The sequence below is a fragment of the Columba livia genome, chromosome 21, assembly GCF_036013475.1.
Source record: "Columba livia isolate bColLiv1 breed racing homer chromosome 21, bColLiv1.pat.W.v2, whole genome shotgun sequence".
NCBI lineage: Eukaryota > Metazoa > Chordata > Aves > Columbiformes > Columbidae > Columba > Columba livia.
Genome location: NC_088622.1, coordinates 2,091,710 through 2,118,597, shown reverse-complemented (window position 1 = coordinate 2,118,597; position 26,888 = coordinate 2,091,710). Strand labels below are relative to the sequence as shown.

The 26,888-nt window shown below is 49.5% G+C and overlaps 1 protein-coding gene across 7 annotated transcripts in view; it reads right to left on the bottom strand.

The window, feature by feature from the left end:
* Positions 1-37: 37 nt before the first annotated feature.
* The window catches only part of ACAP3 (ArfGAP with coiled-coil, ankyrin repeat and PH domains 3), a 62,818-nt gene continuing 35,967 nt past the window's right edge, over positions 38-26,888 (bottom strand). For 4 of the 7 annotated variants that reach the window (XM_065037890.1, XM_065037894.1, XM_065037889.1 and 1 more), the window contains 22 exons: positions 24,496-24,554; positions 24,024-24,207; positions 23,556-23,600; positions 23,069-23,164; positions 22,896-22,970; positions 22,697-22,708; positions 16,615-16,727; positions 15,577-15,628; positions 15,246-15,346; positions 14,694-14,805; positions 14,059-14,267; positions 13,723-13,792; positions 13,501-13,595; positions 13,037-13,251; positions 12,365-12,469; positions 11,833-11,934; positions 10,204-10,296; positions 9,842-10,062; positions 9,584-9,693; positions 8,853-8,963; positions 8,677-8,738; positions 38-995 (listed from right to left, as the gene is read on the bottom strand). In XM_065037890.1, the coding sequence (XP_064893962.1) occupies positions 838-995; positions 8,677-8,738; positions 8,853-8,963; positions 9,584-9,693; positions 9,842-10,062; positions 10,204-10,296; positions 11,833-11,934; positions 12,365-12,469; positions 13,037-13,251; positions 13,501-13,595; positions 13,723-13,792; positions 14,059-14,267; positions 14,694-14,805; positions 15,246-15,346; positions 15,577-15,628; positions 16,615-16,727; positions 22,697-22,708; positions 22,896-22,970; positions 23,069-23,164; positions 23,556-23,600; positions 24,024-24,207; positions 24,496-24,554 (2,400 nt within the window). In that variant the 3' untranslated portion in view covers positions 38-837. Of the gene's footprint in view, positions 996-8,676; positions 8,739-8,852; positions 8,964-9,583; positions 9,694-9,841; positions 10,063-10,203; positions 10,309-11,832; positions 11,935-12,364; positions 12,470-13,036; positions 13,252-13,500; positions 13,596-13,722; positions 13,793-14,058; positions 14,268-14,693; positions 14,806-15,245; positions 15,347-15,576; positions 15,629-16,614; positions 16,728-22,696; positions 22,709-22,895; positions 22,971-23,068; positions 23,165-23,555; positions 23,601-24,023; positions 24,208-24,495; positions 24,555-26,888 lie in introns of all 7 variants that reach the window. The other 3 variants (XM_065037891.1, XM_065037892.1, XM_065037893.1) reach the window with 3 other exon arrangements.

Sequence of the window (26,888 nt, the reverse complement as noted above, 5' to 3'; positions counted from 1 at the left end):
TAATGATCCAGAATCAGAAAGAACGAGGAGATGTATGTGAATGTAAACACAAGCTCCTGTCTTTATTCTCAGTTCACAGGTGCTGTTTGCATGTGGGGTTTGTTTTCACTCCCGCCCTTCCAAAAAATACATTTCTTCTACCTGAAGATATATTACATTTCAGCACATCATAGTTTATATATATATACATATATAATTCTGACAATGCACTTGATTATGTTGTGGTGCCTATACCTGTATAGTCCACACATAACCTTTTATTATTTTGGTGTACAACAACATAAAAATGGCAAAAGTAATACTGAAAGCCATGCCTTGCAGAAGAGTCCGACCCTCCTGAGACAGGGAGCCGCGGACCTGGATTCTGGTTCAGTATTGCTGTGAAGTCTCCGTAGAACCGGTTTTATATTGCCTGGTCCACGCTAAACCCGATGTCTCAGTGGTAGAGGGATCCTCAGGGGTGACACGCAGCGAAATGAAGGGTTTTACCAACATTTTTGCAGCAGATTGGGTTTGGGAGCACTTCAGGCTCACTGGCACGCTCAATGCTCAGGACTTACCTGTAGTTCATCTCAGGGACGGGCGCTGGTGCAGCATTGTGAACGTGAGTATTTGCATACACCCAGAAATGGGAGATTCTCCCAGAAATAGCGACGTAGAAAAGGCACTGAGAGCTGCAAGATCAGCCTAATTAACCTGAAGCCGCATTCGGGTGCTGCAAGGCAGGGACCGAAGCCTGCGGTCTGAACGCATTTGATTCTGGAATTACCACCAGAACGCCTGTTCCCCACTTGGGAAGCAAAAGCCGAGACCAGGCGAACCCGAGAACGTCTTTGCTCAGGAGCTGAGCTCAGCTTGGCCGTTAGACCCGCTCAGCCGCTCAGGTTTTAATCGGCAGGAGTGGCTGAAGTGGAGGCTCCTCCGCTTGAGTTTCTCCGGGTCGTTGGAAGCCATGTGCGAGAACTCCCGGAAGATGTCCAGGTACGTGGCATCTCCTGCAAAAACACACAGGGAGAGGCATTAGTCCCGATACTTTCGCTTTGCTTCGATGCTTCCCACCCACAGCGCGTGCTGCATCGGGCTGTTTTCACTCGGAACTCATCATTTTCATCTGGGTATCAGACACAGCTCTATACTCAGAGCGAGCCCACCTCGGTAGCCTCAGAGGTTCTGCTTTGCCTCTCCATTCTTTGCTAATAACAACATTATTCATGAGCTCGCATCCATAAACCTGCTCTCAAAACTCTTGCATCACAATCAGATTGGGGATAATTCCTCCTTTTAATATTATTGGTACTTTTCCCAAAGCCCAAGAGACAGCGGGGAGGTTTTAAGGCTTGAAGGATGGAGAAAATCTGGCAGCTGAGTGCTCAGAATCTTAAATGTCTTTTGTTGTGCCGAAAGCTCCACGCGGTCAGGAACACGGGGCTTGATATTAATTTGCTGGGGACAGTCTTCAGCCTGGAACAGAGGTAATTTACTAGTTGTTTGGCTTTTCTTCTGGCAGGCAGACTCTTCAGGGCTTGTTGTGGCAGGTACAACATCAGTCCCGCTGTGCTGGAACAAAACAACAACCTGTTGAAGGCACCATCGGATAATAAAGTTCTCTGTGACAGCTGAGTCAAGCGGAGGCAAAGAGTTCAGGCGTCCCAGCAGCGGTTCTGTGATAGAATCTCCGTGCAGGAAGGGTTTCAGATTTATGCTGCAATTCTAGAGATAATTAGGCACCCGCATCCTGTTAATTGTATGTCTGTTTGTATGCTTGCTGCTTGGTGTTCTAGGGCAATTTTTAGCAGGGACGGAGCGCCTCAGCTCATTTTTACCTGGTGATGAACCCGCGTAGCCACAGGGGAAAAGATAAGTGAAGGATCCCAGGTATTCACACACACCTTTAGTCTTTTGTGTTGGTTCCACAAAGCCAAGTCGACCGCAGGGCCCAGTGTAACTTCATATTGGCTCACAAACCCTGCAGGGGATGTCTGAGAGCAGCTCCTGCCTGGGCCAGCATCCCCAACATCCCTCCAGCTGCTCCTTCCGTGCCAGCTCGGACAGGTCCCTCTGTCACCACCACATCCCCTTCCAGCCCCGCTCATGGGCGAGCACACCCTGCGAATTGTCTCTTTTCAACCCAAAACGTCTTGAGAATCTTTAGTTTCCAGCATTATCCACACACGGGTGGCAACGGCTCAGAATCATCAGCAAGGCTTTGATCAGTATCTGCCGATTTTCAGGCACAAAAACAACTTGACCTTCCTGTGAGCTTCTCATTAGAGTCACCCCAGCCCCTCCTTACCCGCTGGGGCTCAGCCCGTTCCCATCGCTCCTGCCAGTGCTCCCTGTGCACACAATCTGAATTTACCCTGAATTTATCCAAATCCGAACTTATCCTGACACTCCAGGGACTTGTGCCTTGCAGCCTGTCTGACCCCGTCCCCTCCCATCAGACAGACCCACAGTGACCCACACTCTTCATCTGCATCACCCAGCATCTCCACCTCCCCTAAATAAACCGCACTCCCTCTCTGGGAGAGAAAAACCATCCCACGCCTACACACCATATAGAAAACAGGCGGTTTTTCTATGATGATAACGACTCATCTCACCAGGGTTTATTTAGACCAAGTCTGCTGTCGAGGTGTTAAGGATCACTCAGATATAACTCCAAATGACTGTAATACGATTTCAAAGCATCCTTCCTACTTAACTCCTTCACTGAGTTAATGAGCCCACCTGCATTCATTAATTGGGATGTTTGTCCCTCCAGGTGAAAGCAGAAGCTGCATTTGTTTTCTGTGCTTAGCAGGACATAAATCACAAGGCCAGGCCAGTCTTTCTTTCCTTCTTTTATTTGCTGTCACAGACAAACAGTTTGAGAGGAACCAATGCGGGGGGAAGGAAGGATCGCACTGCGAGGTGTGGGAAATGGTGCAGGAAAGTCAATATCTTCATCTAGTGCACGGTCTCCTTTGGCAGGACAGAACATATCAGGCATTAACGTGAAATGCGAGGGGGTGTGTGATCTGAGCCTGTCACCCCTACCCCAGCACCCTGAAATCACGTTGCCACAGAGACCCAAAACCGCAGAGTATTTATGTGCCATTCCAGCCCATTCGCTGCCATAAAACCCAAGCTGGGGGTTGCAGGGCAAAAGGAAAACGGGTTAAAAGGGGATGGTTTTCTAGATCCAGTTAATACAGGCAAAAAGGCAAGAAATCCTATGTAAATAAATCAAGCCAAAGAAGGAGGAGGGAAGGAGTTTATCTAGATTTTTATTAACAGTGTTTCAAGAGACAATAGAAGAGAAGGGGGGGGGGGGGGAAAGGCAGACACCACAGCAACAGTTTTAAAATTGTACAAAGATAATAACATACAGAATATCTGGTTCCATAGTTACAGTCAGTACAGGCTGTGTAGGGCAAGAGGGGAATTAAAAAACGTGTTACAAAGTTGTACTGAGAGCAGGCAAGTGAAGGAGGTTAATAGGTTATAGCGTATTTACAGCGAGTGTCGGCCCCGGGACAGCAGCCCAGCCATTCAGTGCGGAACAGAACCCTATTAATCACCCACGCTCGGCTAATTAACGTCTCTGTGCTGTTGGGATAGGAAGGTCTGGGGCCTTGGGCAGGAGGAGGTTGGCTGGGCCAGAGGGAACGGCCTCAAGTTGCGCCGGGGGGGGTTAAATTGGATATTGGGAATAACTTCTTCATGGAAAGGGCTGTGGGGCATTGGAACAGGCTGCCCAGGGCAGTGCTGGAGTCACCACCCCTGGAGACAGACGGAGATGAGGATCTCGGGACATGGGGCAGTGCCAGTGGTGGGTTATGGCTGGACACAATCTTGAGGGGCTTTTCCAACCCAAATGATCCTGTGATTCTGTGTGTTTCTGGAGCCAACGCTCCGATTCCTGCACTAGAACACACCTGCTCCTCCTCCTGCCTTGCAAAATATTTTGGTTATCACCCCCACTTCTATCCCCCAGCCCAAATTCCCTACGAGGCCGAGGAACCAGCAGGCAGACCGATAGGAGTGACATTCCTATGGGAACAGCACCCACAGTTCAGATTCTCAATGAACATCAGCTTGGTTCTTCAGCACCGCTCTCCCTCCTCCTGCTCAGCCACTTCTCCCCCACGTCCCCTGGTGTAACGGCACCACACGCACACGAATGTTTGTCACCGCTAACCGGTGGGTTAATGTCACATTTAACGCGTTTGTCTTTGGTTGAAAGCAATGATGCTCGGGCAGTGAGGAGAAGCGGGTCCGGGTCCGGTCGAGAAGCTCGAACACCACGTGTTGTGGCCACCGGACAAAGTTAATCAGTGCATTTCTTTAGAAGGTCCTGGTTTTTCCCTTTTGCATAAATAACAGCCGTTTTTGCTGGTCTGAGACGTCACTGGTCTGCTTTACCTGATGGCGGTCTCCGCGTGCCAAATCTTTGCCAAATTCCTCCAATTCTAGACCGCTCAAAGAAACGTCCCATTGCAGAGACCATCTCAGAGACAGCAATGCTGAAATAACCTGAGGCTTCCCTGGCTGACGGGTGGAGAGGGAACATGGGGGGATATCATTTCAACCTGCCAGCAACCCATTTGGAATCAGGGACATGTGGCAGACCCCAAAAATCCAGACCTAGACCTGTCCAGGCACTTGGTTACAGGGTTTGGGTCCAATAAAAGCTAGGACAGGTATATAAATGTTCACCCAGATCTTAAATAGCTCAAAATATGACAGAATCCGTGTGGCTGAGGCAACGGTTTGGGTCTGTTTGCATGTTTTCACAATGCCTGGCACGTTGCTTTCTAGACAAAGGCAAATCTCATGTTCACTGTGGTTGCGACCACGTCGTTGTCATACAATAACACACGCACTCTTTGAAAAGAAAGGAGGAGTGAAAAACGGAGTCGTTTTGGCATGAGATATTTCAAACAAGATTGTACAACACAAATACGGCCGTATTTCGAGACGGAACAAAAGGAAGCGGTCAATATTCAGTCTTCCCTGGAGCCTGGTTGGCCATTTAGTTCAATGAAAACAAACTTTCTGTACAACTTCCCCACTCTCCCCTCCAAACTCCATCACACACGCACATACACACCAAGGAAATCAGATAAACACAGAAAACATTGAGAAGTGCCTCCTTAGCCGTGTTTTCCTGGAGTACCTTTTTGCTTTAGAAACTGCGGGATGTACTGAAGTGTTGGATTATATCTCAAAGTAGAGGCATTTTCATGCCTCATGATCTATACAGTGGAAGTAGAAGAGAAAAGGTGGGGGGAAGAAAGGAACATTGTGGAAGGGTTTGAAGAATATTGCCTAGCAACACTACCAAAAAATCCTGACATTAAATACAGACAAACTGTATTGAATAAAAATTGCACTAGTCCTCTGGGCACGTCAATAATAAATTAAATACTTAACAATTTCACCGATTTAAAAAAAAAAACAACACAAAATCCATAACAAAAGAACATAAAACCCCCCAATACTGTATGTAGGAAAAGTGCACCAAGTTGCTTTATACATTGATTCTAAATAAAGTACCAATACATGTTAAATAGATAAATTGTCTTGCAAAACACTGCTTTTCGCACCAGTATTTACATACGCTTTAAGTTCATGAACTTCAGCAGTGAGTCTGAGCTTCAATGGACCGAACTGTACATGATTTTTGTTTTGTTCCCGTGAGCCGAGTGTGAAATCAGTGACCCCAATGGGAGCCACGTCCGCAGTTCTGCCCGGCTCACACAAACCATCAGTCCTATTTCTAACTTACAAAACGCTGGAGAAACCAATTGGGGTGTTTTAAGTTGCTGTACATGTAAAAAAACATCGCTCAACAACGACCATGCTGAAATTCATTAACAGAGCAGGACCACGGCAGTGCTGAAACATCTACTTCGCTTTCCAGGTCTTTAAAGTACCCCCGAAAATGCCTTTTTCTAGGAGAGGACACAACAGCACTGACAAATGTCAAAATTGATGCAGATCGGTGTAAAACAGGACAGGATTATCCAAGAGAATTCATTGCAGAGGATCTCTCGGTTCCTAACGCAGGCGGCAGAGCGAGTTCTTGGCTGGGTATCGGTTCAGCACCGCAACTCATTTACTGGCCAACAGCACCCAACACCAGCTCCAGATCCGCTCCTGACCACGCTCACGCTCATAGTAATGCTACTACCTGTTGTAGAGTAAGTGGGATCGACCGACAAGGTGTCAAATGGGGCCGTGACACACAAGCGAAGGGACCACCCTGCGCAGTTTAAATCTAGGGTGACTTGGACTAGAAAAAAACAATCCAAAGAGCAATGCAAAGGACCAAAAGATGGAGCTCGATGCGAATGGAAAGTGGTAATCTCCTGTAATCCTGCATGAGAAACGCTGGGTGGGCAGCGATGCCAGCTCTCCCTCCACATGGGAAGAAAGATCTTGGACCCAGGGCATGTTAAATGCAAACTGAAGTCCCTACTCAAATAATTTGTCCTCTGAACTAAGGATTTATAGACCCAGCATTCCTCCGAAACCGAATGATGCCATGAAAGGTATTGCCAATGATAAAAAGGCTGATGGGGCCAAGCTCTTTCATTTTTGTTTTCCAAGATGGATGGAAGGAGACTGTTTATTACTTAGGGAAGCACAAAAGGCCCTGAGGGCAGACTCTGCATTGCCGCTGATCTGCAGCAGCTCCAGCACAGTCACTGGGACCGTTTTGGATCCACAACAGACACTTGGAGCCGAGATCAGAACCACTCGGCGGGAGCAGGAATGAGAAAGTGATACAGATGGACTTCAAAACCCTGATTGCACAGACAGAAAACTGCGGTCTGGCTGCAGCAAAACTGGGGACAGCACCTTCCTAGGGCAGCGGGGACTGTCCCCTGCAGCGAGAGGACACCCCACCAGAGACCAAGCGGAGTTTACTGTTCCACTTTCAGATGGGTGGGTGGACACTGAGCGCTGCTGCTTCAGTATCTTGCGTGAAGAGCTGGATCAGCGTCCGAGGACACAATCATGTCAAGAGAAACAAACCTGCAACGGTTTAATCCACCATGGGCTGCAGCATGACAGCAGCCAGGGTACAAAACCCAAGAAAGTAAAGAAGTCAAACGTTCTGGATGAAACTAATATGATTGTGCATCACTGCTGATGTAAAGCAGGAGGATGGGGAACCCTGCCTGGTCTTCTTGCGTTCCTGATCCCCTGAAGATCCCAGCACTCCCCGTAAGGCACTACGACCCCAGCGGCCTCGGTGTCCAGGTGGGCTCAACACCGTCACCTGAACAACTCGGATGTCACTGCAGCTCTGAAGAGGCTCTGCAGGAGCACATTTCAGCTTGGCGCCCAGATTCCCAGCCAGAGGACGAGCTGCCAGTGGTATTTGTGCTCTGGAAGCCCTTCCGAGACAGGATCCCATGAGCTGCTGCAGCACGGTCCTCAGCACACAGACCACAAACACAGCAAAGTGCTCCAAGCAGAAACACATTCCCCCACTTCAGCAAAGAATAACACAAGAAAAAGGAAAGAGACAATAAGATGATCCTGGCGGTTATTGGAACTGGGGAACGGGAACTCAAAAGCCCCTGGGGCAGGTGCTGAGATGCCCAACTCGCATGCGTGGGGGGAACAGAGGGGGATGCACATGCAAGTCGAAGCCTCCTTCTCAGAGATGCTAAGTCAGAAATCTGAAGTGACCAGGAAACAAACTGGCCGGACTCAAATTGCATCGTGCAGCCAGTCGGTTGGGAGCTGGACGTGGCTTTTCTTCCCTGACACAAAGCCCATCGCCAGCGACAAGCTCCTCCCAGCCTCCAAAAATAAACGAGCACCGCTGCCTCCATAACGCCGCGCACATCGCGCCCTGGCTCCGGTAGCAGGTGAGCTATGGCTTTGACCAGCTAGCCACTGTGGGCAAAAAGGGAAAAGTGCAGCTGGTATAGTCCTGAGAGCAATTCAGATGAGTCGCCATTGCTCTCAATCCTGCCCCTTGCGTTGTGCCTTCTGGAGCAAAACATCTCTGCCCCACAAAACAGCCTGGTCCTGGCTCAGGGGTCAGCTCTGAAGTTTTCTAAGCTGGCCCAGCAGCTCCCGGGCGCTGCAGCAGACCCAGGAGAGAGCGGGCGGCCGGTCACGCTGCCGGGACATCGGGCTCCACGTCAGAATCCCTCCCAAACAACCTGTTCAGACGAGAACTCAGCACACGGTAACTACACTGAAGCGGAGACGTGTTCGTCTGATCGTATTGTTGGTGGGTTTCTCCTGGTGATAGAGGGCTTCCTTTGCTTTGCTTTCTTTTATTAATTTTTTTTTTAAATGCTAAACTAGTCTCCCATACTCTTCACACACTCCAGTCCACACGCCATGGTCTGTGGTTATGCCCCACGAAAATCAACCATTCAGTAGTCAAGCATGAGAACTTAACGCTAACAGGGAAGAGCCCTTGTCCTTCCCGCGTGCATCCCAAACCTATATGTGCAGGCATCAAAAACAGACCAATCCGCAAGAAACACCAATATACCGAGGATAAGGGCTTCTCAGGGCTCCCAGAAATCCAGCCCAAGTTCAAGACGGCCAAGGGGAGGTGGGGGAGTTGTCACTAACACTCATCTATATTAAGGCTGATGAACTCCTGTATACATTTCCTGTACTGCAGCTCAGTGGGGCTGTTGCTGGGATATTGACCTGGTTGTCCAAAGGGACCCTCCGCTTCTCGCATCTCTTCGTTCATTCGAGCCAGACGCAGCCTGGAGTGAAACGAAGGAAACAGAAGGGAGAGAGGTTTGGTTATTCCTTCCCCGATGGCTCATTACGGGCAGAGTTGCCGTACAGGGGTGCTGGGAGGCCCTGGCTGCACTCACAAGGTGACGATGTCCGCGTTGGCCGCCTGGACAGCGATGCTGAGCGGGTCCTGCCCGTCGCCATCCACCGCGTGCTGGTTTGCGCCTCGCTTGAGGAACAAGCAGACCTGACTGCAGGAGGGAAAGAAAAAACCATCAGAGGAGAAATTTCGGCTCCCTCGCTCCACACTGGAGTGGGCAGAGGGCACTTTCTATCATTGGCAGGCACAGCTTCACCTATATTGGTTTATTATAATAATAAATCAGGAAATGCTGCAGCGGCGTGGAGAGAGGAAGGAGTGTACAGCAGTGACCCCCTGTCTGTCGGTATGGGGGCAATTATCCTTAAGACAACGATGTTGCTGAGGTGATATAAAAAAAGGCATGTTCTGCAAATAACCAATTTATCAAAACCCAGCTCCCCCACCCACCTTGGTTTTAAACTAAAGGAGGGAGGTTCAGGCTGGACACGAGGAAGAAATTGTTGGCCCTGAGGGTGGTGAGAGCCTGGCCCAGGTTGGCCAGAGAGGTGGTGGATGAACCAGCCCTGGAGACATCCCAGGCCAGGCTGGACGGGGCTCTGAGCAACCTGAGCTGGTGAAGATGTCCCTGCTCATGGCAGGGGGGCACTGGGGGAGCTGGGAAGGTCCCTCCAACCCAAACTGTTCCATGATACCCCTTAACTCAGTGTTAACGCTGCGTGGCAATCCAGGGGTGATGGAGCCTCTCAGAGCGATGGGCACAGCACTCACCCGGTGTGCCCCAGGTACGTGGCGTGGTGCAAGGGGGCCCGGCCGCGGATATCTCTTTGGTTCACATCGGCACCATTTTGCAGCAGGAATTCGCAGGCTATCAAGGAGCCCTAGCAAGGGAAAGGGACATTTTAAATACATTCAGCCAGCAGTACTGGGAGGATGCACGAGCACACATTGGGCTGTAAGTTCCCATTTTCAGTGCACTCAAGACCTCACATTCCCAAACACGGCTTCTCAGCCACCAGGACAACATACCCCCATCACAGCTTGAATCAGAGGAGTTTTGTTTTCATCTTCATCGTTCACCCAGTTGATCTCAGCACCATGTGCCAGCGCCTCTGCCATGAGAGGCAGGTTTCGGGCTTGCGCCGCCTTGTAGATCAACAAGCCCGGATGCAGCTCCCTCAGGTCCTCCAAATCCGATGCCTCCTGTTCAATCTCCGCTTCACCGCTCGACTCCTCCGACACTTCGCACTCTAAGAGGCAGAAAAGAATGGAGATGACCCAAAGAGCTTTGTGTTTCTAATTTCTTATGTCCCCTGTTGTTCTTAGCACCGGAGAGTCCTGCCCACCCACCCTGCCGCCCCGCACATCCACCCGCAGCCCACGTCACCCACCTTCCTCCGTCACGCTGTCCACCACGGAGCCAAACACCAGGATATCGGTGCTGCCGTCCGTGCTCCCCCCGAGCCCGCTGTCACTGCTCAGACCTGCAGGGCCAACAGAAGACAAACCAAGCCCATTTTAATACCAGGGCATCCCTGCAATAGGCATGGTCGAGACCACGGGGGAAAAGGGCTGCACGGAACGTCACACACACAGCACCGGGCGCTGGTGGTGAGGGAGGGGGGACTGATACCCCGTTTAGCTCCACTCAGTAAAACTGCCCACGGGAAGACTGGAAAAGCCTTATGTTGTCCGTGTCCCCGCGCTGCCCTTTGCGCAGGGATGCTCCAGCATCACCACAGCACTTTGGAGCGGCAAGCACAGCCCTTGCTGCCATCTGTGACGTGGACGGGAGCAGAGCAGCAGCGACAGCTTTGCAGCAGTGTCATAAGCAAAAAAGATACCCACTCTGCTTTTATCACTAAAAAAATCTCAGTTTCCACTCTATCCATGCTCTCCCCAGAGCTTTTCAGTTGTTGCTGGGGCACGATGCATCGCTCTTGTGACAGATTATGGACCATGATTGGGCCAAATAATACCAGTGTGTATTCAAGCTGAACTCTTAATGTATTGACCATTAGCTTGTTCACCTTCCCAGACATCCCCTCCCTTTCCCCACTGTGCTTCCCAACCTCCCCTGCTCCGCTGCTGAGTGTTACAAAGCAGCCGACTACACACAAGGAATGGGGTGATGACGGGATGAAGTAACTTGCCCAAGGACATGCAATGAGTCAGTGGCAGAGAAACTATGTGCCTTTCCCAACTTGCACCTGAAAACAGTCCAGAAAAATGACAGAAAAGAAGGAAGAAGCACGTGCAGGAATTGTCCCTGCGGGAACAGGGACGGCACATCAGCTCTGTCCTCAGGGATGCTCTGGCTGGACTTGGCTTCTTGCCGCTTTTAACTTCCCAGTGGCTGTAAGGGCTGAGGGTGTCTCTACTCCCACAACTCAAGAGCTTAAACCCCCATGATCTACCCCAAGACCTACTCTCAAACCACTGTGATTAGGAAGAAAAACAGGCCAGGCTGTAGCTGACAAAACATTTCCAGAATACGATCTGAGTAGTGTTTGCAAAGAGCAACAGCAGGAAAGGCTGCAAGAACTCAAGATCTGAGCCTCAAAAACCACAGCAGAACAAGACACCTTCACCTTAAAGCCTGGCTGGTGAAATCTTCAGAACCCTTCAATATTTCTCATCAGTTCACACAGTAACGAGCAACTGAGCTGGTTAGTTTTAAAAAGCAACCACTCCTCAGCTAAGGATGGTAACGGAGCACACGACCGGTCTGTGCAGCATTTCACTTAAACACTTCTTACTCCCTATTTGCCATGAGATCCCACCTGTACAGGATTGGATCCTTTATCTCATCCTAGACGTAGAAAATTTGACGGCTGCAAATCCTAAGAAGCTTTTTGTCTTGCAAAAACCCGCCAGCCTGTCCTTCCCCACAAGGGATCAGCAACGTGTGGGTTGCAGTCATTTGGCTGAAGGAAAATACAAAACTGCCCCTGATGCTTGGGTCAGGACAAATAAAACGTGGGTGTCTCTTGCTGCCAGCGGCCAGAGCGTCACCTTACCTCCGTCCAGGAGGAACGGCGTACCGCTCCCACCGGGACCAATGCCACTGCCACTCCAGGGGCCACCTGCTAGCGGATGCTGCATAGAGATGTGGCTGGCACCTAGAGGAAGGTGGACGGAACGTGAGGGGGGTTCATCGGCACAAACACAAAAAGTAATAAAAAAGAAAAAGCTGTCCGCAATAAGACTTGCTCAAAAAAAAAAATATATAATTAAAAGGCACAACTAAAACCAGAAAAAAGCCAATGGAATGCAAAATCTGGGAATAAAAGATGTTGGGGAAAAAAAATCCCATCCATCAGAACGCAAACACTAGGCACTGACTGGATAGGATATTATAATAATAAGTGTAATAAAAGCGATGTGTTGGGGTTTGTGCAACTAACTCCTCATCACGTTTCCGAAGTGTTAACCCTCTCTGCAGTGACGCCGACGCCTCGCCTGGGGTCCGATGCTCTGCCCGTGCCCTGGGAGAGCTGGCGGGTGGATGTGCCAGCAGCACAGACGCTTCGTTTCTCTCTCTGTACTTACTGCGTGGGCCGGAGCCGGCGCCGGTGTCAAAGTAGGAGAAGAGAGAGTCCAGCTCATCGGGGCAGAACAGCGAATCCCGGCGGAACTTCCTCTCCAGCGTAGCAGCTGCTTGACACGGAGGGATTTGGAAACACAGAGTTAACAGCATGCAAACGAAACGATATGCAGTTCTACAGCTCTATGTACCCAGGCTGAGCTTGCATATCCAACGCACCCCGGATGTGTCCAGTGCCAAACTCATTCCCACGTAACACCAGCAAAATATAATTGACCATAGGTGGTGATAAACTGCGGATCAAGTTATCCACAAGGATTCTGAGCAGCCAGAACCCTTCATAAGCATGGTCTGTCTTACAGATAAACAGGTAAAAATATAAGGCTTTGAAACTTTTTATGGCAGGAAGATGGAATGTGAAAGAAAGCGCACAAAGCAAGCTGGATCACCCGAGGGTAATGATCTCATTTAGCTACAAGAACTTCTTTAAATAGATGGAAAACATCAAGTAATGGCTCTAAAGACCTGCATCAACACGGTTTGTCCATCAGCATTTTTGCTTATACCTCTGGCTTGCAGGTCCCAGGGAAAGACGGGCCCACGCAGGTTATTTGGGCAGGTGTGTTACCTACAAAGGGTGGTGGGCAAGGTGAGCATGGGGACGAGGGGGTTCCCACCTGATGACAGCATGGCCGGGGACGCATTGCCAGCCTCGTGACGGTACTTTCTACGAGCCGTGGGCGCTTTCGTGGTGCTGTTGTGTCTCTGGCACTTCTTGACGCACCAGCGCCGAGGTTTCCGCTCGCTCTCGGTCAGAGTCTCCCCGTTCGGCAGCTTCTTCAGGAATTTCTTCTCTACGTACTTCACCTTGATCCAGGCTTCCTTGTCCTGCCTAAGAGAAGAAAAGCATAAAGCTGGGTTCAGGGTGATGTATGATTCACCTAAAGCAAACAGCCACGAGGAGATTGAGCTGCTCTCTGTCATTTTATCAACCCAGCTTCGAGTCCTAAGAATCACTGAGGCTTATATTAAGAAGGGATAGCTTCTCAAACCTAAAATTATCTCTCATTTTAAAGCGCGGGGTATAGCTGAAAACGGAATGAGATGTTCAGCCCTAGGGAACAGTGAGGACCAGACTCACCTGGAGCTCCCGGCTGTTGGTTTCTTCAGTCCCAACTCTTCACACTGCGCCTCGTAAATCTGATTCATGGTGCTGTTCCCCAGCTCGCACATCAGCTGCGACACAAGACGGAATGAATTAAATCCTCAGGTGAGGAGGCACCTTCCCTCTAGCCCCCCACCAAGTAGGACTCCTCCACGTCCACCATTTATCTGTCTCTCACCGTTAAAAGCCACCACTCACTTTCAGTAACTCTGGCTCCCAGGAATCCAGCGTGAGAGATCGGACCTTGGAGCAGTGAACACCCAGACTCCTATCAATCCAAAAGGAAGGAAACTGAAATGGTTACATGCCTCAAAACAGAACTTCTAACCCACCATAAGATGAACAAGATCAACCCAGTTATCATGTATTTATCTATGCAAATGCAGGTACAGCAGAGATGCACACACAGCTGTACCTGCACACACAGGTACCACAGCAAGCAATTACTTTGGAATCTGCCTGTACGAACATTACAGTCAGCTGTAATTCCCGCTGCACCGTTTTTTCGTGGAGTTTGCAACCCATCACTGGTACCTGTGGATGCCGGAGCACTCGATGCACAGCAGAATGCCCAGGTTGATGCTGGCCCAGCGGGGATCTGGTTGCCCACAGTCGCAGCACTGGTCGTTGCCGGGGATGCTCTGCACTCTCTGTAAGATGCTCTCTCCTTTCACACTGCGCTCCCGGGAGTCGGTGGCAGAATCAATGCTGCTCGTTGATGGGGAAGCAGTTCGGTCCAGCCTCTGCAGGGGAAAAAAGGGTTCTGGGATTCTGCAAAGCGCTGGAGAATGAACCAGACATTGTATAGCAGAGGCGTCGATAGGAAATGTTATCTGAAGAAGAATAAGCTAGGGCTAGTCCAAGAAGGGAGCAGGTAAAGTCTCATTAACCTCTCTTATTGCCACAAAACTCTGCTCTGCGAGCACAGGCAGCACCCAAACCATTGTCCAGCAAAGCACCTGCTTGCCCTTGTCCCAGCCAGGGAGCAAGCTTTGCCCACAGGAGCATATTTCCATCGATCCAGAGAAAGGGCAAGAGAGTGAAGATGTGAGGACAACGCTGATTTAAAGCCCTGCCTTTCCCATAGCCCAGCTTTGCAAGCATGGCTTTGCTTGGTGAACAAAGCTCAGAGAAACAATTATGGACATTTCCTGACTGTCTCCACTCACCTCGATGTAGTAGCTGTCCGGACTCTCCCGGTACGCAGAAGCGATGCTGGCTTGAACAGCCTGAATCCAGGCCTGACGCAGCTTCTCCGAGTCCGCCTGCAGCATGCAGCTCCTGCAGGCACAGAAACGAGTGGGAAAGAGCAAAAGGACGGGGCACACGTTTTGGTCAAAATTGTTCCACCTCATCCTCAGCACGGACATTCCAATGGGGGCAGCACCTTGGTTTGACAGGAAAAAGGGAAAAAACCTAATCCTATAAGTTTGCACTGTCAGACATGTTCCTTCTTCAAAAACTCCAGGCAGATCCACCAGCTGCTTTGAAGAGCTGAGAAGTGACAGATTCCCTGGCTATGTGTATATTCAGGATGTGTGGCCTAGATCTGGCTTATGCTGGCGTCTGACAAACCTCCCAGGGATTCTGGAGCACAGGCAATGGTACCTCCCAGCCAACATTTAACAGCCCAGGGCAGCATCTCCTCCAATCTCATCTCCTGCAGCTCTATGTACAGCCCAGCTACCAAAAGGATGGCCCGGGGAAGCCACCAAACTTACTTGGTAGGCGAGACGACCTCAAAGCAAAACCTCCTCTCTATGTCTTCACATGGCTTGACAGTGCAGAGCCGCAGGTCTTCAACCACCACCGTGAGGACATCCTGAAACGGGGAGAGCAGGTGGCTGTGTGGGCTCCTTGAATCAGAAAGCTCCTTCCCCAACCAAAATGCTTAGCGGACACTGTCCCTTTGAAGGTCCCTTCCAACCCAAACCATTCTGGGATTCTATCACCCATTTCTGCTCTCCATTCCTTCCACCCCATGGTGCCCAAGTCCCCAGCGGAGCAGGACACCAGCCAAGCTGGCCAATCTGCCCCAGTAGCCCCACTGACCTTTAGCTTTTTCTGGTAGACCAGCTGACTGTTCTGTATGGAGAACCACCTCCTGAGGGCAGACAGACAGACAGACAGACAGATATCAGAACAAGCGAACGGCAGTTTGTTAGTGTTTGTTTATTCCAGAGCCTGACAACAGCACATTACAGCCTTGCTGTGGTGTCTACTTTGAACAGATCCCATAGGCAAGTAAAAGATCTCTTAATATTGTATCATTCCCCTGTTGTGTGAGAGGAGGAAATGTAGATCAAAAAAGCATCGATCTCACGCATTAGAAACTCCCTGGAAGGGTCTGAATCCTTTTGCACAACCATGAAAGCCACTGACGATCCCAAGGGAAACTAAAAACACAAATATCGAGCGAGGCCAGATACATGAAACCTTTGCTTCCACTTTCCTGAGGTCTCTGGCAGCTGTGGAGGCTCCTGACTGGTGCCTGGTGTTCCCAGTGACCCACCAGATGAAATATTCATCAGTTATTAAGAGCAGGGTCACTGCACAGAAAGCCATTTCTCAGCTCCCAGCTGCACAGCTGATATTTCCACTCTCACACATCTCCCGGTCCCATAATAGACAGGTTTGATACTCATGGCATGTCCTGCTTCACAGAACGAAGCATTATTATTTTCCTGTTTAAAAACAATTATCACATACATAAACTATGCAGCATCTACCTCTTTTACTGAGTAATGTACATCTCCAACACAATAAAGACCTGCAAAGTAGGTGGCTTTGCAAGCTCAGCACCAGCTAGATGTGGCCTCACCAGTGCTGAGTAGAGATTAAGGATCACCTCCCTCCACCTGCAAGCAAAATGCTCCTAAAATTAATGCCTCTATGCGCAGAAACTATCAAACCAACCTCATTTCAACTATTTTAACTATTTAGCTTTTAACTACTTAGCTCGGAATCCTTCCAGGGATGACAACAGTTGCTAAGATCTCACCACAAGTGAAATGTGTCCTGGTGCAGGCACTATGAGCTGTGTTCAGAGTCTGAGAGCAAAGGTCAAATGCAAGATGAGTTATTACTCACCGATTCCATGTTTTGAAAGCGTTGCTGGCTCTCTTGAAAAGGTAGCCTTCCATCACCACGCCATTCGGGGCATCGACATTAAACTCCACCTTTGAGTCATCGTAAGAAAAGTCCTGGAAACAGAAAGAGACTGAGATTCCAGCACGACTGTGCTCTGCAGGACCGAGGTACAGATGAGCCTAATAGAAACATCACTAATTAAAAACCCTCTATGTCAAAATCCTAAGGTTCAGGCAGAGCTGTCTGTCCTCACTGTGAATAGCAGATGCAAATTGTCCTCATTCTGGTACACTTATCTGTCCCTATTGTTTGCAGGAAAGTATTGTCAGTGCTGTATTTCCCCCCTCTGGTAGCTGATAAGGAGAAAGGCAGGCAGCTTATGATGGTGAGGGCTAACAATTCCCAATATTTGAGGCAGCCTGCAATGGGAAAAAAAGCCACAGAGGTGCTTTCCACTGGCCAACTGAGTCACTATAGCGATGCTGCTGCCACCTCTCTGCTCTGCAAAGGGCCAGGGACAGAACAAACCCCAACCCTTCCACACAAGGAAAACAGGCACGATAATTTCCAGAGGGGAAGACTTATCAATTCCATTTTCATTAGCTATCATCATGTGCCACCTCCAATCTGCGCTCACTCAGGTCTCTATGCTACCAGTCAGGGTGGGTTTGTCAGGTTTGGCACTGATTCATCAGACAGATCCCATGGGTTCTGACAGCTGGGGAGCAAGACAGAGCAGAGGGAACAGCAGCTGCCCTCCCAGAACACGGGATCCCCTCCCCAGGCGATGCTCTGCGCTCTTCCCAAGAGAAACTGGGTCATGAAACCCAACGATCCTCCCCTCTAACCTGGGGAACTAAGGCGCATTGTCTTCTTTTGCACGCCGATTCCACTCTAATGATGCATTCTACCCACGCCTTCCTCTCTCCTGAGCACAAATATTTCTCCCTGTACCACTTGGTTCAAAGACACAGCGGTGAAAACAGCCCCATTAAGTTAAGTGCCTGTCCTAGCTCAGCACACCAAGGCCCTGGTGATGCTGCGTTGCCAGGCAACGTGCACTTCACTCTCATTAGGATGAGTTATTTTCATGTTCAGAGATGCAAGCTTGCCTGGGAGGTGTCATCATAAGAATAATACTGATAGAGAAGGAGGAGATCTAATGGGACAGGATTGAGTCATTCCTTGGAAAGACAGCATGATGCCCAATTAGACACGAGGAACTGCTCTAAGGCAACCCAATTAAGAGAGGTCTGCTCAGTCCAGCATTTTCCTGCCGTAAGAGGGTGAATCCCATGGGGTCCTCTTCTGCAGATGTCTTCCATGTGCACACTGCAAACAAAGGCTAGAGGGAATTTTCCTCTATCTCGTAGATGTTTGAACGCGTGATTTTTGTAGAGCTGCTCCTAAAGTGACAATTCGGTACATTTGATGAGAATCTGCACTGTTTTGTAAGAAACAATGCAAACATCCAAAAATCCGGACTTTGTTCAAAACCCTTCCGAGCGCATCTTAAAAATGAGCACTTAGCTGTGCCTCACTTTGTGGAAGAGGCAAAAACAAGAGGGAGAGTCTAAATATAATATCCCGATTTCTTCGGCTGTCCTTATATAATCACGCAGTGTGAGAGTAAGGAGGATATACTGGTGATGAGTGCAGGAGGAACAGATGGGCCACATGCGTCACTCGAGTAAATCCACTAAAAAGCAGTGGAGTCAAGCCAGGTGTGAATTTAACCTCATTGAGACTATTTTATTACAACTTTCCACAAGCCGACCGGCTCCAGCAGAACAGCTGCGGACATGTGGAGTTTGTTCCTCGCCTCTGAAAGAACTCTGACCTGCACCAAGAGCAAATTAAACATAAAACCACCAAGACTAAGACTACAGAGAAGCAACCACGTGGATGTTCAAACACAGAAACACATTGCTGGAAAGAATGGCTTGTGTTCGTATTCATTTGAAGGTGTTTCTCTTCCTTGTTCTCTCTTTGGTTAATGAAACAACCCCAGGCCAAATTCTGCTCATATTTCTGCTGGCGTAATTCCTATATGAACAGAAGTACAGCAAGGCAGCTGAGGGCAGAACAACTCGACCAGAGCTGTATACATGAGATTATAATGCATTATATTAATAGACTACGTTTAACGAATCCTTCCCATCATTGCAATGTACACAGAGTAGAAAAATCTGCTCTAAATAGGTTTGTGCTGATTTATTAAGTCCTCATTTAGCACCTCATTGTCGCTGTGATGTGAAATAATGTTTGACATGGAAAAGCTTTCCTTGGATGGGGATCCAAATGGCTCTGGCTCCAAGTGCACGTGCAGCCGTGGGTAGTGACAGCAGGGACGCGTCGGATCACACACGGGTGAAATAAATCGGACGTCTTCCGAAAAAAGAAACCAGCTCAATGACACCAGCCCCGCTGTCCCCTCCCCTCCGAGTTCACACACGGGGCCGCCTGGGAACCGATTTTCCTTTAGAAATGCCATTTCAGCGGTTTCCATGGGCGCACACGAATCCCGCTGAAGCAACAATGAAGTAACGCATTCCAAGAGGCACGTCCATCGGGATGTGAAAAGGGACGCTCATGCGGACGGTTTCAAACCAGCAAATGGGAAGTAAAACCCCACAAAGACTCATGAAAAAAGAACCAAAACAAATTTAAAACCCCAAAAACCAGCCCTGTTTGAAGGTTGTCGCATGGCCCACACCGTCAGGACTCCCCTGCCCATCTCCACATGGCGTGCACAGACCCTGCTTGCACTGCAGAGGCCGAACTCTTCCAATTCTTCCTGCGAAACGAGCATTTCATGCAGAGAAAATGGCTGATAAAATTAAATAAACCTCCAGCTTCAGTGAACAGACTTAATATGAAACATGAAGATGCCCCCAGATCAGCCTGGAGCCCCTGGGGGTGGGAGTCCAAGCAAGGAGCCCTGCCCAAGAGCATCCCCATGGAAACCTTGTTTATAGGGTCACTCCTGTCCCCAAGGGCACAGCACCCAGCTGGGACAGACAGAACCTTCCTCTGAAACACCCAGACTTCCTTACAATTATTTAAAATACAATCATAATGGCAATGGCCCTCCCTGAGAAGCCATGGCGTTACTCCCTCAATGTGTAAATCCAACATGGAAATAATGATACTTATCCTTTTCTGCACAATGTTTTCATTCTTACTGACGGAAAACACTATCAAAACGAGGCAACCATGACCAGTGAATCATTTCAGCCCAGCTGGTTTTAGATATTCAGAGAAACGTATCTTACTGCCAAACTCCGTGTTAGATTATTTTCAATCAATACCATTTAGGATAAGCAACACCACACGCGATACATGCCTTCCTCATAGAGGACAAAGGCTTTCATCCAAAAGTGCCCTCTTAAGCAACCAGTGATGCTCAGTGTTGAACAATAATATTATGTACACTCTAACATTATGTATACATCCATGTATTGAAAAGAATTCCTGGAGGTGAGTTAAAAATTGTACGTGACTAGTTTGGCTAAAAAGTGTAATTCAGATGAATATTCACATTCCCTAAAGATACACACGCCCCCTTCCACACAAACACCGGTGCACGCACATTCTGTTCGCTTCTGGTGCCTGAATATATTTCAAGCTTTCCTTTTTCTGGCTATTTTTACCGCTGTGTATACACTGTGTACAGTCCCAGACCCTCAGAGGCAGATGGAACTTGGAGGAGGACTCCCCCAGCTCCGCTCCGCTCTGTGCAGACAGCTTTCATTCAATTCCAGCCAAATCCCATTTACAGACCTTTTGTTTCTTGCGTCTCCTAATGCCAAATGATGCCCTTGCTCTGCAGCTTGTCAGCAGATGATGCGCAGAGATCTGTGCCCTGCCCCAGAGCTTTTCCAACCCAGAAACAGCACCCAACGCAGCTGCTCTCCTGCACTAATAAAGCCGAGCTTGCTTTCGGGTCACATCAGCAAGCGAGGTCCTAAAGGTACAACCCTTGTTTCCCCCCAAGGAAAAGCACCCTCTGAACTTTCTCCCCACATCAACCCAACCCTGCGGGAGTTTCCTTACCAGGAGGTACTCGAGCCTGCCGAAAATCTTCATGCTGCTGCTGTAAGGGAGGGTTTTTTTGCTGCTCTTGACTAGAGAGCAGCTGCGTGTCCTCCCTCTCTAGAGCAGCATCTCTGCCGAGCACCGTGGGCTGGCGGGGAAGGAGGGATTTCTTCTTCAAGCCCTTTCTCCTTTACCCCTCCTACTCCTTTTTGGGAAGCTGTAAGCTCTGCCCTTGGCTCCTGTCAAAGCAAGGGGCACTAGGGAAGGAAGATCCGCTGGCCCCTGGGGACCACCTGCTCCCCCCCTCCTCCTGCTCCTATTCACAGGCAATCAGCTTAGAGCAAGGGCTAATTACCATACAGCTGTCAGGGAGGCACAGAAGGGAGCGGGAGAAACCGGGCAACAAAGTTGACAGGAGGATGCTCACCGAATGCCTCCCTGACCTTAACAGAGCCGGGCTTATCTGCCTTCAGCAGGGTTTGCGTCCCCTGGTTTCCCGGAGCAAAGCCGGGCTTTGGTGGGTAATTCCAGCCACGGAAATCGGGGTGTTGAAGCGCCATATGGCCCCTGGTTTGTTATCTACCAGCTGGAGTAAATGAGGCAGAGAGCTCTGCCTTGGCACTCTGTCCTCCCTTGCCGGGCAAACCAAGCACAATTCCTTCTCCCACTATTCCACACTGAGGAACAGATATGGGGCTGCAAATGATTGTTTTTAAAAAGCCCTGTTCTTCCACTTTCAGAGAATTGTCAGTTTTGGTGCAGCGGAAGGATTCAGGAAGATCAAGATCTTCAAGGTTTAAACATTACTATTTCCCTATTCATTTTGCATTGGAAAACAAACCTCTAGGCCTGTGTGTTCCAGTGTTATATTCCCCCAAAATTTTCTCCAGCCTACACCAAGTCTCTGTGCATCCATCTGAAGTGACTGAGCGCATAGAAACATCCAAACCCATTACATGTGCACTCTACACAGCCCGAAGAAAAGCCGCCGCAGCCTTGGCGCTGAAGCTCTCCTCTCTCTTTGCACAACAGGAGGATAACTCAATTTTTATGAGCGGCAATAAACATTTGAGACTCTTCCTTTCCTCTTGCCGACCTTATTGGAACTCTTTTTGTATCAGTGAGAATTATTTTGAAGAGATCAGAGGGTATTCTGCGCTCAGCATGAAGACATTATTCACATGTGTCCTGTGCTCCCTTGCTCCATGGCAAAGGGAGGAGCAGCACTGACTCAGAGCAGCTGAATAACAGTCAAATAACATCTCTGGGCAGGAAGCTTTAAATCATAAATTGCAGCAAGGATGTTCAGCTCTCTTACAAGCGTATGCACGCAGAGAGCCACAGCTCTATGCATATGTGTCCTGATGAAGAGTAATTGCTCTCTCTCCCGCTTTTGAACCTGCCCTCTGCTTCACTCCCTGAGAGTCCACTGAGAGTCCACGTAAAGAGATTTAACTGAGATGCGCTGGAGAGAGATTTTCCATGTTCCCTGGAATGAAGTCATCACTCCAGCAGAGTCCCGGGGGAACCAAGAGCTCACAAATGGATTCCCCCCTCCCTCCGAACACTTAACCCAAGGGAGCACATGCACAGGGAGTGTCTGTCATTAGCTTTCCAATCTGGTTACGTCTCCATTTCATGGGTTATGACATTTTTGAGAGAGGAAACAACGGCCACTTAAAGATTCCTCCTGGTGAGCAGTATTGATCCACACAAGCGCCTGCCAGATTCAGACTCCTTAGTGATTCCTACCCATTAACAGCTATTTCTATATGAAATCCCCTCGTACTGTGCCCAAAGTGCATCCCAAGCAGAGGGAACCAAAATCTTACTTTAGCACAGGGCTGAAAACAACTTTGGTGAGGATTAAACCAAACTCACTTGAAACTGGGCTTTAAAATGACATCGCCAGTGTCCGGGTTACAGCACTAAAGCTATGGGAAGGTTTCTTTGTTTTGCTTTCAAAGGCAGGGCTTAGTAAATACCAGCAAAATGCTGATTTGGAGAAAGGAAGATGTCAGAAGAATTACATGTGGGTACTCACCTGCAGGAGGGTCTGCAGGGGCAGGTCAGCAATCCGTGAACAGAAGGAAAAGGAAAATAAAATTAAATTAGTCCACGTCCCTTCCAACCCAAACTATTCCAGGACTCTACGATCAGATGGCAGTTGCCATTGTGATCCAGACAGCAGCACTGATGGAGAAAAGCGATGCTCTGCACCAAGCTGCAGCCCCAGGACTCACCCTTTGCTGGATCATGGCATGTTTGTGCTCCATCTCCCTCTTCTCCACTGCAGAATCGATCACCAGCTGGTCCAGCTAAAGGCAGAGAGGAGAACACCAGGTACCAAAGTCAGGAAGAAGGTTTACGAGGTTTCTGAGGCACGTTAAGTCAATCAAACTCCCCGTCCCCTCACCTCTGTGGCTAGTTTCTTCATGTAGGGATCCAGTTCGTGGAGAAGGCTGTAGCCCTGCTGGAAAAAGGTGTACTGGGCGTGCATGAAGGACAGCATCTGCGGAGGGAAACGACAGCAAGGTCACAACAAGCTCTGGGACAAAGCAAAAAGTCCTTATCCCTTAGTACCTACAAACATGTCTCTTTGAGGTCTAACCCTTTCCCTTCACAGAGCAACTGATCCACGTCCCTCTTCTCCTCTCACAAACCCTTCCATGCTGCCACGTCACCCGTTACGAGCCCAAAGCAGCATCCTTCGCCCCTCAAAGTCCCCTCCAGCTCCGGCCTGTGGATTATCCCACTGGTCCTTTATTCTCCCCTCTCGTTCGCATACCCAGACAGAATCACCAGGGCAGACCGAGAAGTCGGTTTGTCTGCCCATGCAACCTGCAATGGAGAGGGCTGCCCTTCATTGGGTCACCAAAAAACAGAAAACAGAGAGCCCTTACCGCATCCAGGATCTCAAACTTCTTCTTGGCCTGCAGGACGTTGATCTGTGAAGGGATCAAGACAAGGCTCTCAGCATCGGCAGCATTAAGCGGTCTGGCACAGAGATTAAGCATCAACTTGCTGCAGTAGCCCTAGCAGCAAACCACAAGCTATTCACGGACAGTTCCACAAAGTGTGTTTCTGAAAAGGCTGGTGAGACCCAAATGCAACAGAAAGGGAAACATGTTCTGCAAGATTTGAAAGGTGCAACAGATCCACCAAGCAGGGTCTGTCTCTCTACAGGCTGGGGAGAAAACGTCCAACGGATTAGTACTCCAGTACCTTCCTGAATGTAGCTGTGAGACCCTACTTGCCCCGTCTCGTCCCTCGACTTCTTCATTCCCTAGAGCAGATTATTCAGCATTTTGTGGGTGATGTTTTGCTCTATACTGGGAACCACAATCAGAGCTGGGGGCACAGACACGGACCTGTAACACGTAGTCCAGCGCCAGGTGCCGGAAACACTTTCTGGTGATGGTCAAGGTGCCCGTTGCCTCCTCCACTTCGTGTGGCTTGTGCCGCGGCGCCTGGGCGTTCTTCACCAGTGAGATCTCCATGTCCTCTCGCACCTTGTCAAACTGCTTCTTGGTTTCCTTGAACTTCCGGACGTCACTGGAACACAAAGAGGATGAGATGATGGGAACTGTCATTACAAAGCAGCCAGAATAGTGGTGATAGCAGCAGAGCAGGGACAGATGCAGCCAGGTACACTGTGATCACTCATTTATTAACATTTGCTTTCGGAAATACATGATCCACAATATGAACTTTTGAAGTAGCATTTACATCTAGAGACACGAGCAGTGGTGTGGAGGTTGTGGTTCTGTTTGCAGTGCACAGAGGGCAGGTGCGATGGAAGCTCAAGAAACTGAAGACCAAAGTGAGAAGACAAGTACTCACTCTTTCACAAAATTGTGCAGCTGCTGCCGGACTGACCTCTGGGCCTGGTCAAACAGGATCTGAAAGAAAAGAGAACAAAATCAAATATTCTTGCAACATGCAAACATTGAGGTGTCAGAAGATCCATGGGTGCTCTCCAGGACCTTCAGTGTGAGGGACTCAGCAGCTCCAGGGCTTGGTGGTGTCCATTACTTGACGGCTGTCATAATGGATAATAAGTTCTTTCCTGCAGCCGCAGCACTCCCTATGAGTGCAGAATTTGGGCGCTGCAGGTTCCACAGCCTGTGCCAGGGCTCCGAATATCACAGAGAGACCTGTCCCACCCACAGACCTTCAGGAGAGGAGGGTTTGCACGAGTCACCTTTACAGACCCCACTTTGGAATTTCTCATTTTGCCAGAGGAGGGCACTGTGACCTCAGGAGATGGGAACCATCTGAGGGTCCATCACAGCCAGACCAGCTCATGAACATGGTGAGAGGTCCAAACATATTACGTAAAGGGCCTTAGTTCCTACAAGTCTTCTACATTTTACTCTCATGTCTGTTCCGTCCCAAGCTCATCAGTCTACACCCCGTCTCCCAACTTTTTCCCAGAGGCAGGAAAAGTCACCTTAGAGCATTTACAATGCAAAAGGGCCGGCATTGCCCAAAGCAGCAGCTTTTTGTGAGGAGGTGGTGGCTTAGCCTGGTCTGGCTGCCAGGTGCCCACCGAGCCGCTCTCACTGCCCCTCGGCAGCAAGACAATGGGAGAAAACAAGATTAAAAAGCTCCAGTGTTGAGATTCGTCCAGGGAGGTCGCTCACCAGCTACCACCATGAGCAAAACAGACTTCACTTGGGGAAGATCCATCTAATTCATTGCCAATTAAAAATGGAGGATGGTGACACACAAGAACAGAACTGAAGCACAATGCGCATTCCCAGCCTGAGACCAAGATCTCGCCAGGCGCTGCAGAGATCTGACAAGTGATACCCACTCCAAGGTGGTCACCGAGCTTCAACCTTCTCATGCCCCATAGTAAATCTACCAGCAAAACCACTCTGGTTTGTTCCTGACGCCTCCTCCCCGTGCCAGGAGACGCCTGCAGACACAGATGTCCTCCCTGCCCAACACCTCCCACAAGGAGACGAGCAAAGTCACGCTTCTGACACTCCACAGGTGCAGAACGCAAAGCACCCTGTGCAGAAGCAGCAGCACCGGCTGCAGAGCCCCATACACATTTACTATATGCACCGCTGCAGCCAAGGACAAAGCAAGAAACACGCCAGGACCAGCTGAGCACGAAGGGCCCCTAAACACCAACAGATGCAAAGCAAAGGGGGAAAGAAAGCAAACCCCAAGACCACCCAAGCTTTGTGTTTTTACCAATGTAAATTATTTACTGCTCTTGGCATCCGCTCGCTCTCTCCAAGAGGCATTGGCCTAAAGCTTTTCCCACGGAGCAGCTTCCCCAAGTGATGTTCGGGCACGGCCAGCACTTCCCTCCGCTCACGGCGCCGCGCAGGGACGGGCAAGCAGCAGGAAAACCACCTGGTCCCCACCTGCAGCTGCAGCTGGGACGCTTCCATCACTGGTTTCCACCAGGATGACACATTTGCTGAGGACCAGGGAAAGGAAAAGACAGTGTTGTGTCATACGCACAACTGCAGACAAGTACTCTGGGGCACTCCAAGGAAGAACGGATTCCAGGGTAGAGAAAAATCAAACATCACTGGATACCAGGTAATTAATACACTTTTCCTGCCAGCAGCATCTCTGCTGAGAAGCATCCTGTGCTACCAGCGCTACTTTTATTGCTTCTTCATTAATTTTGCCAGGCAAGATCCCCAAGTGGGTCCTTCCATTCAATTTTCAACACAAAATAAATAGAGCTTTAAGCGCTAGAGCTTCAAATGTAAAATCATCCCTTGGCTTTTTCTCCTTTCCCAGACATACTTGGAACAAATCACTTGTTTTAAGATTTTTCCAGGCCAAATATCACCCCACCCTTTCTCTCAGCTTCCACCAGGACACAAGAAGTCCAGCCCATGACTCACACACATCTGTGCCTGAGGAGGGTCAGCAAGAAAGGAGCTCACACAGCTCACCCGACAGCAGCAAAAGGCCCGATCCTACAATTCCCTTTCCCAGCACGGACTTCTGAGGAAACAGGACAAATCCAAACCTGTGTTTGACACGTGGCTTAGGCATTTCATGCCCCCAGTTCCCTCCTCATTGCCCCCGAACTCCAGCACTACCCTCCACCCGCAACATCTGCCGCCTGCCTCTCTGACTCATCACAGCCTGGGTGGCTTTTCTTCTCGTCAGCGGGAAACGCTCCCCAGCTTGCTCAGCACGGCTAAATCTCCCCTGCAAGCTGCTGCTGCTGCTGGAGGATCCCAGTGACGCAGCCG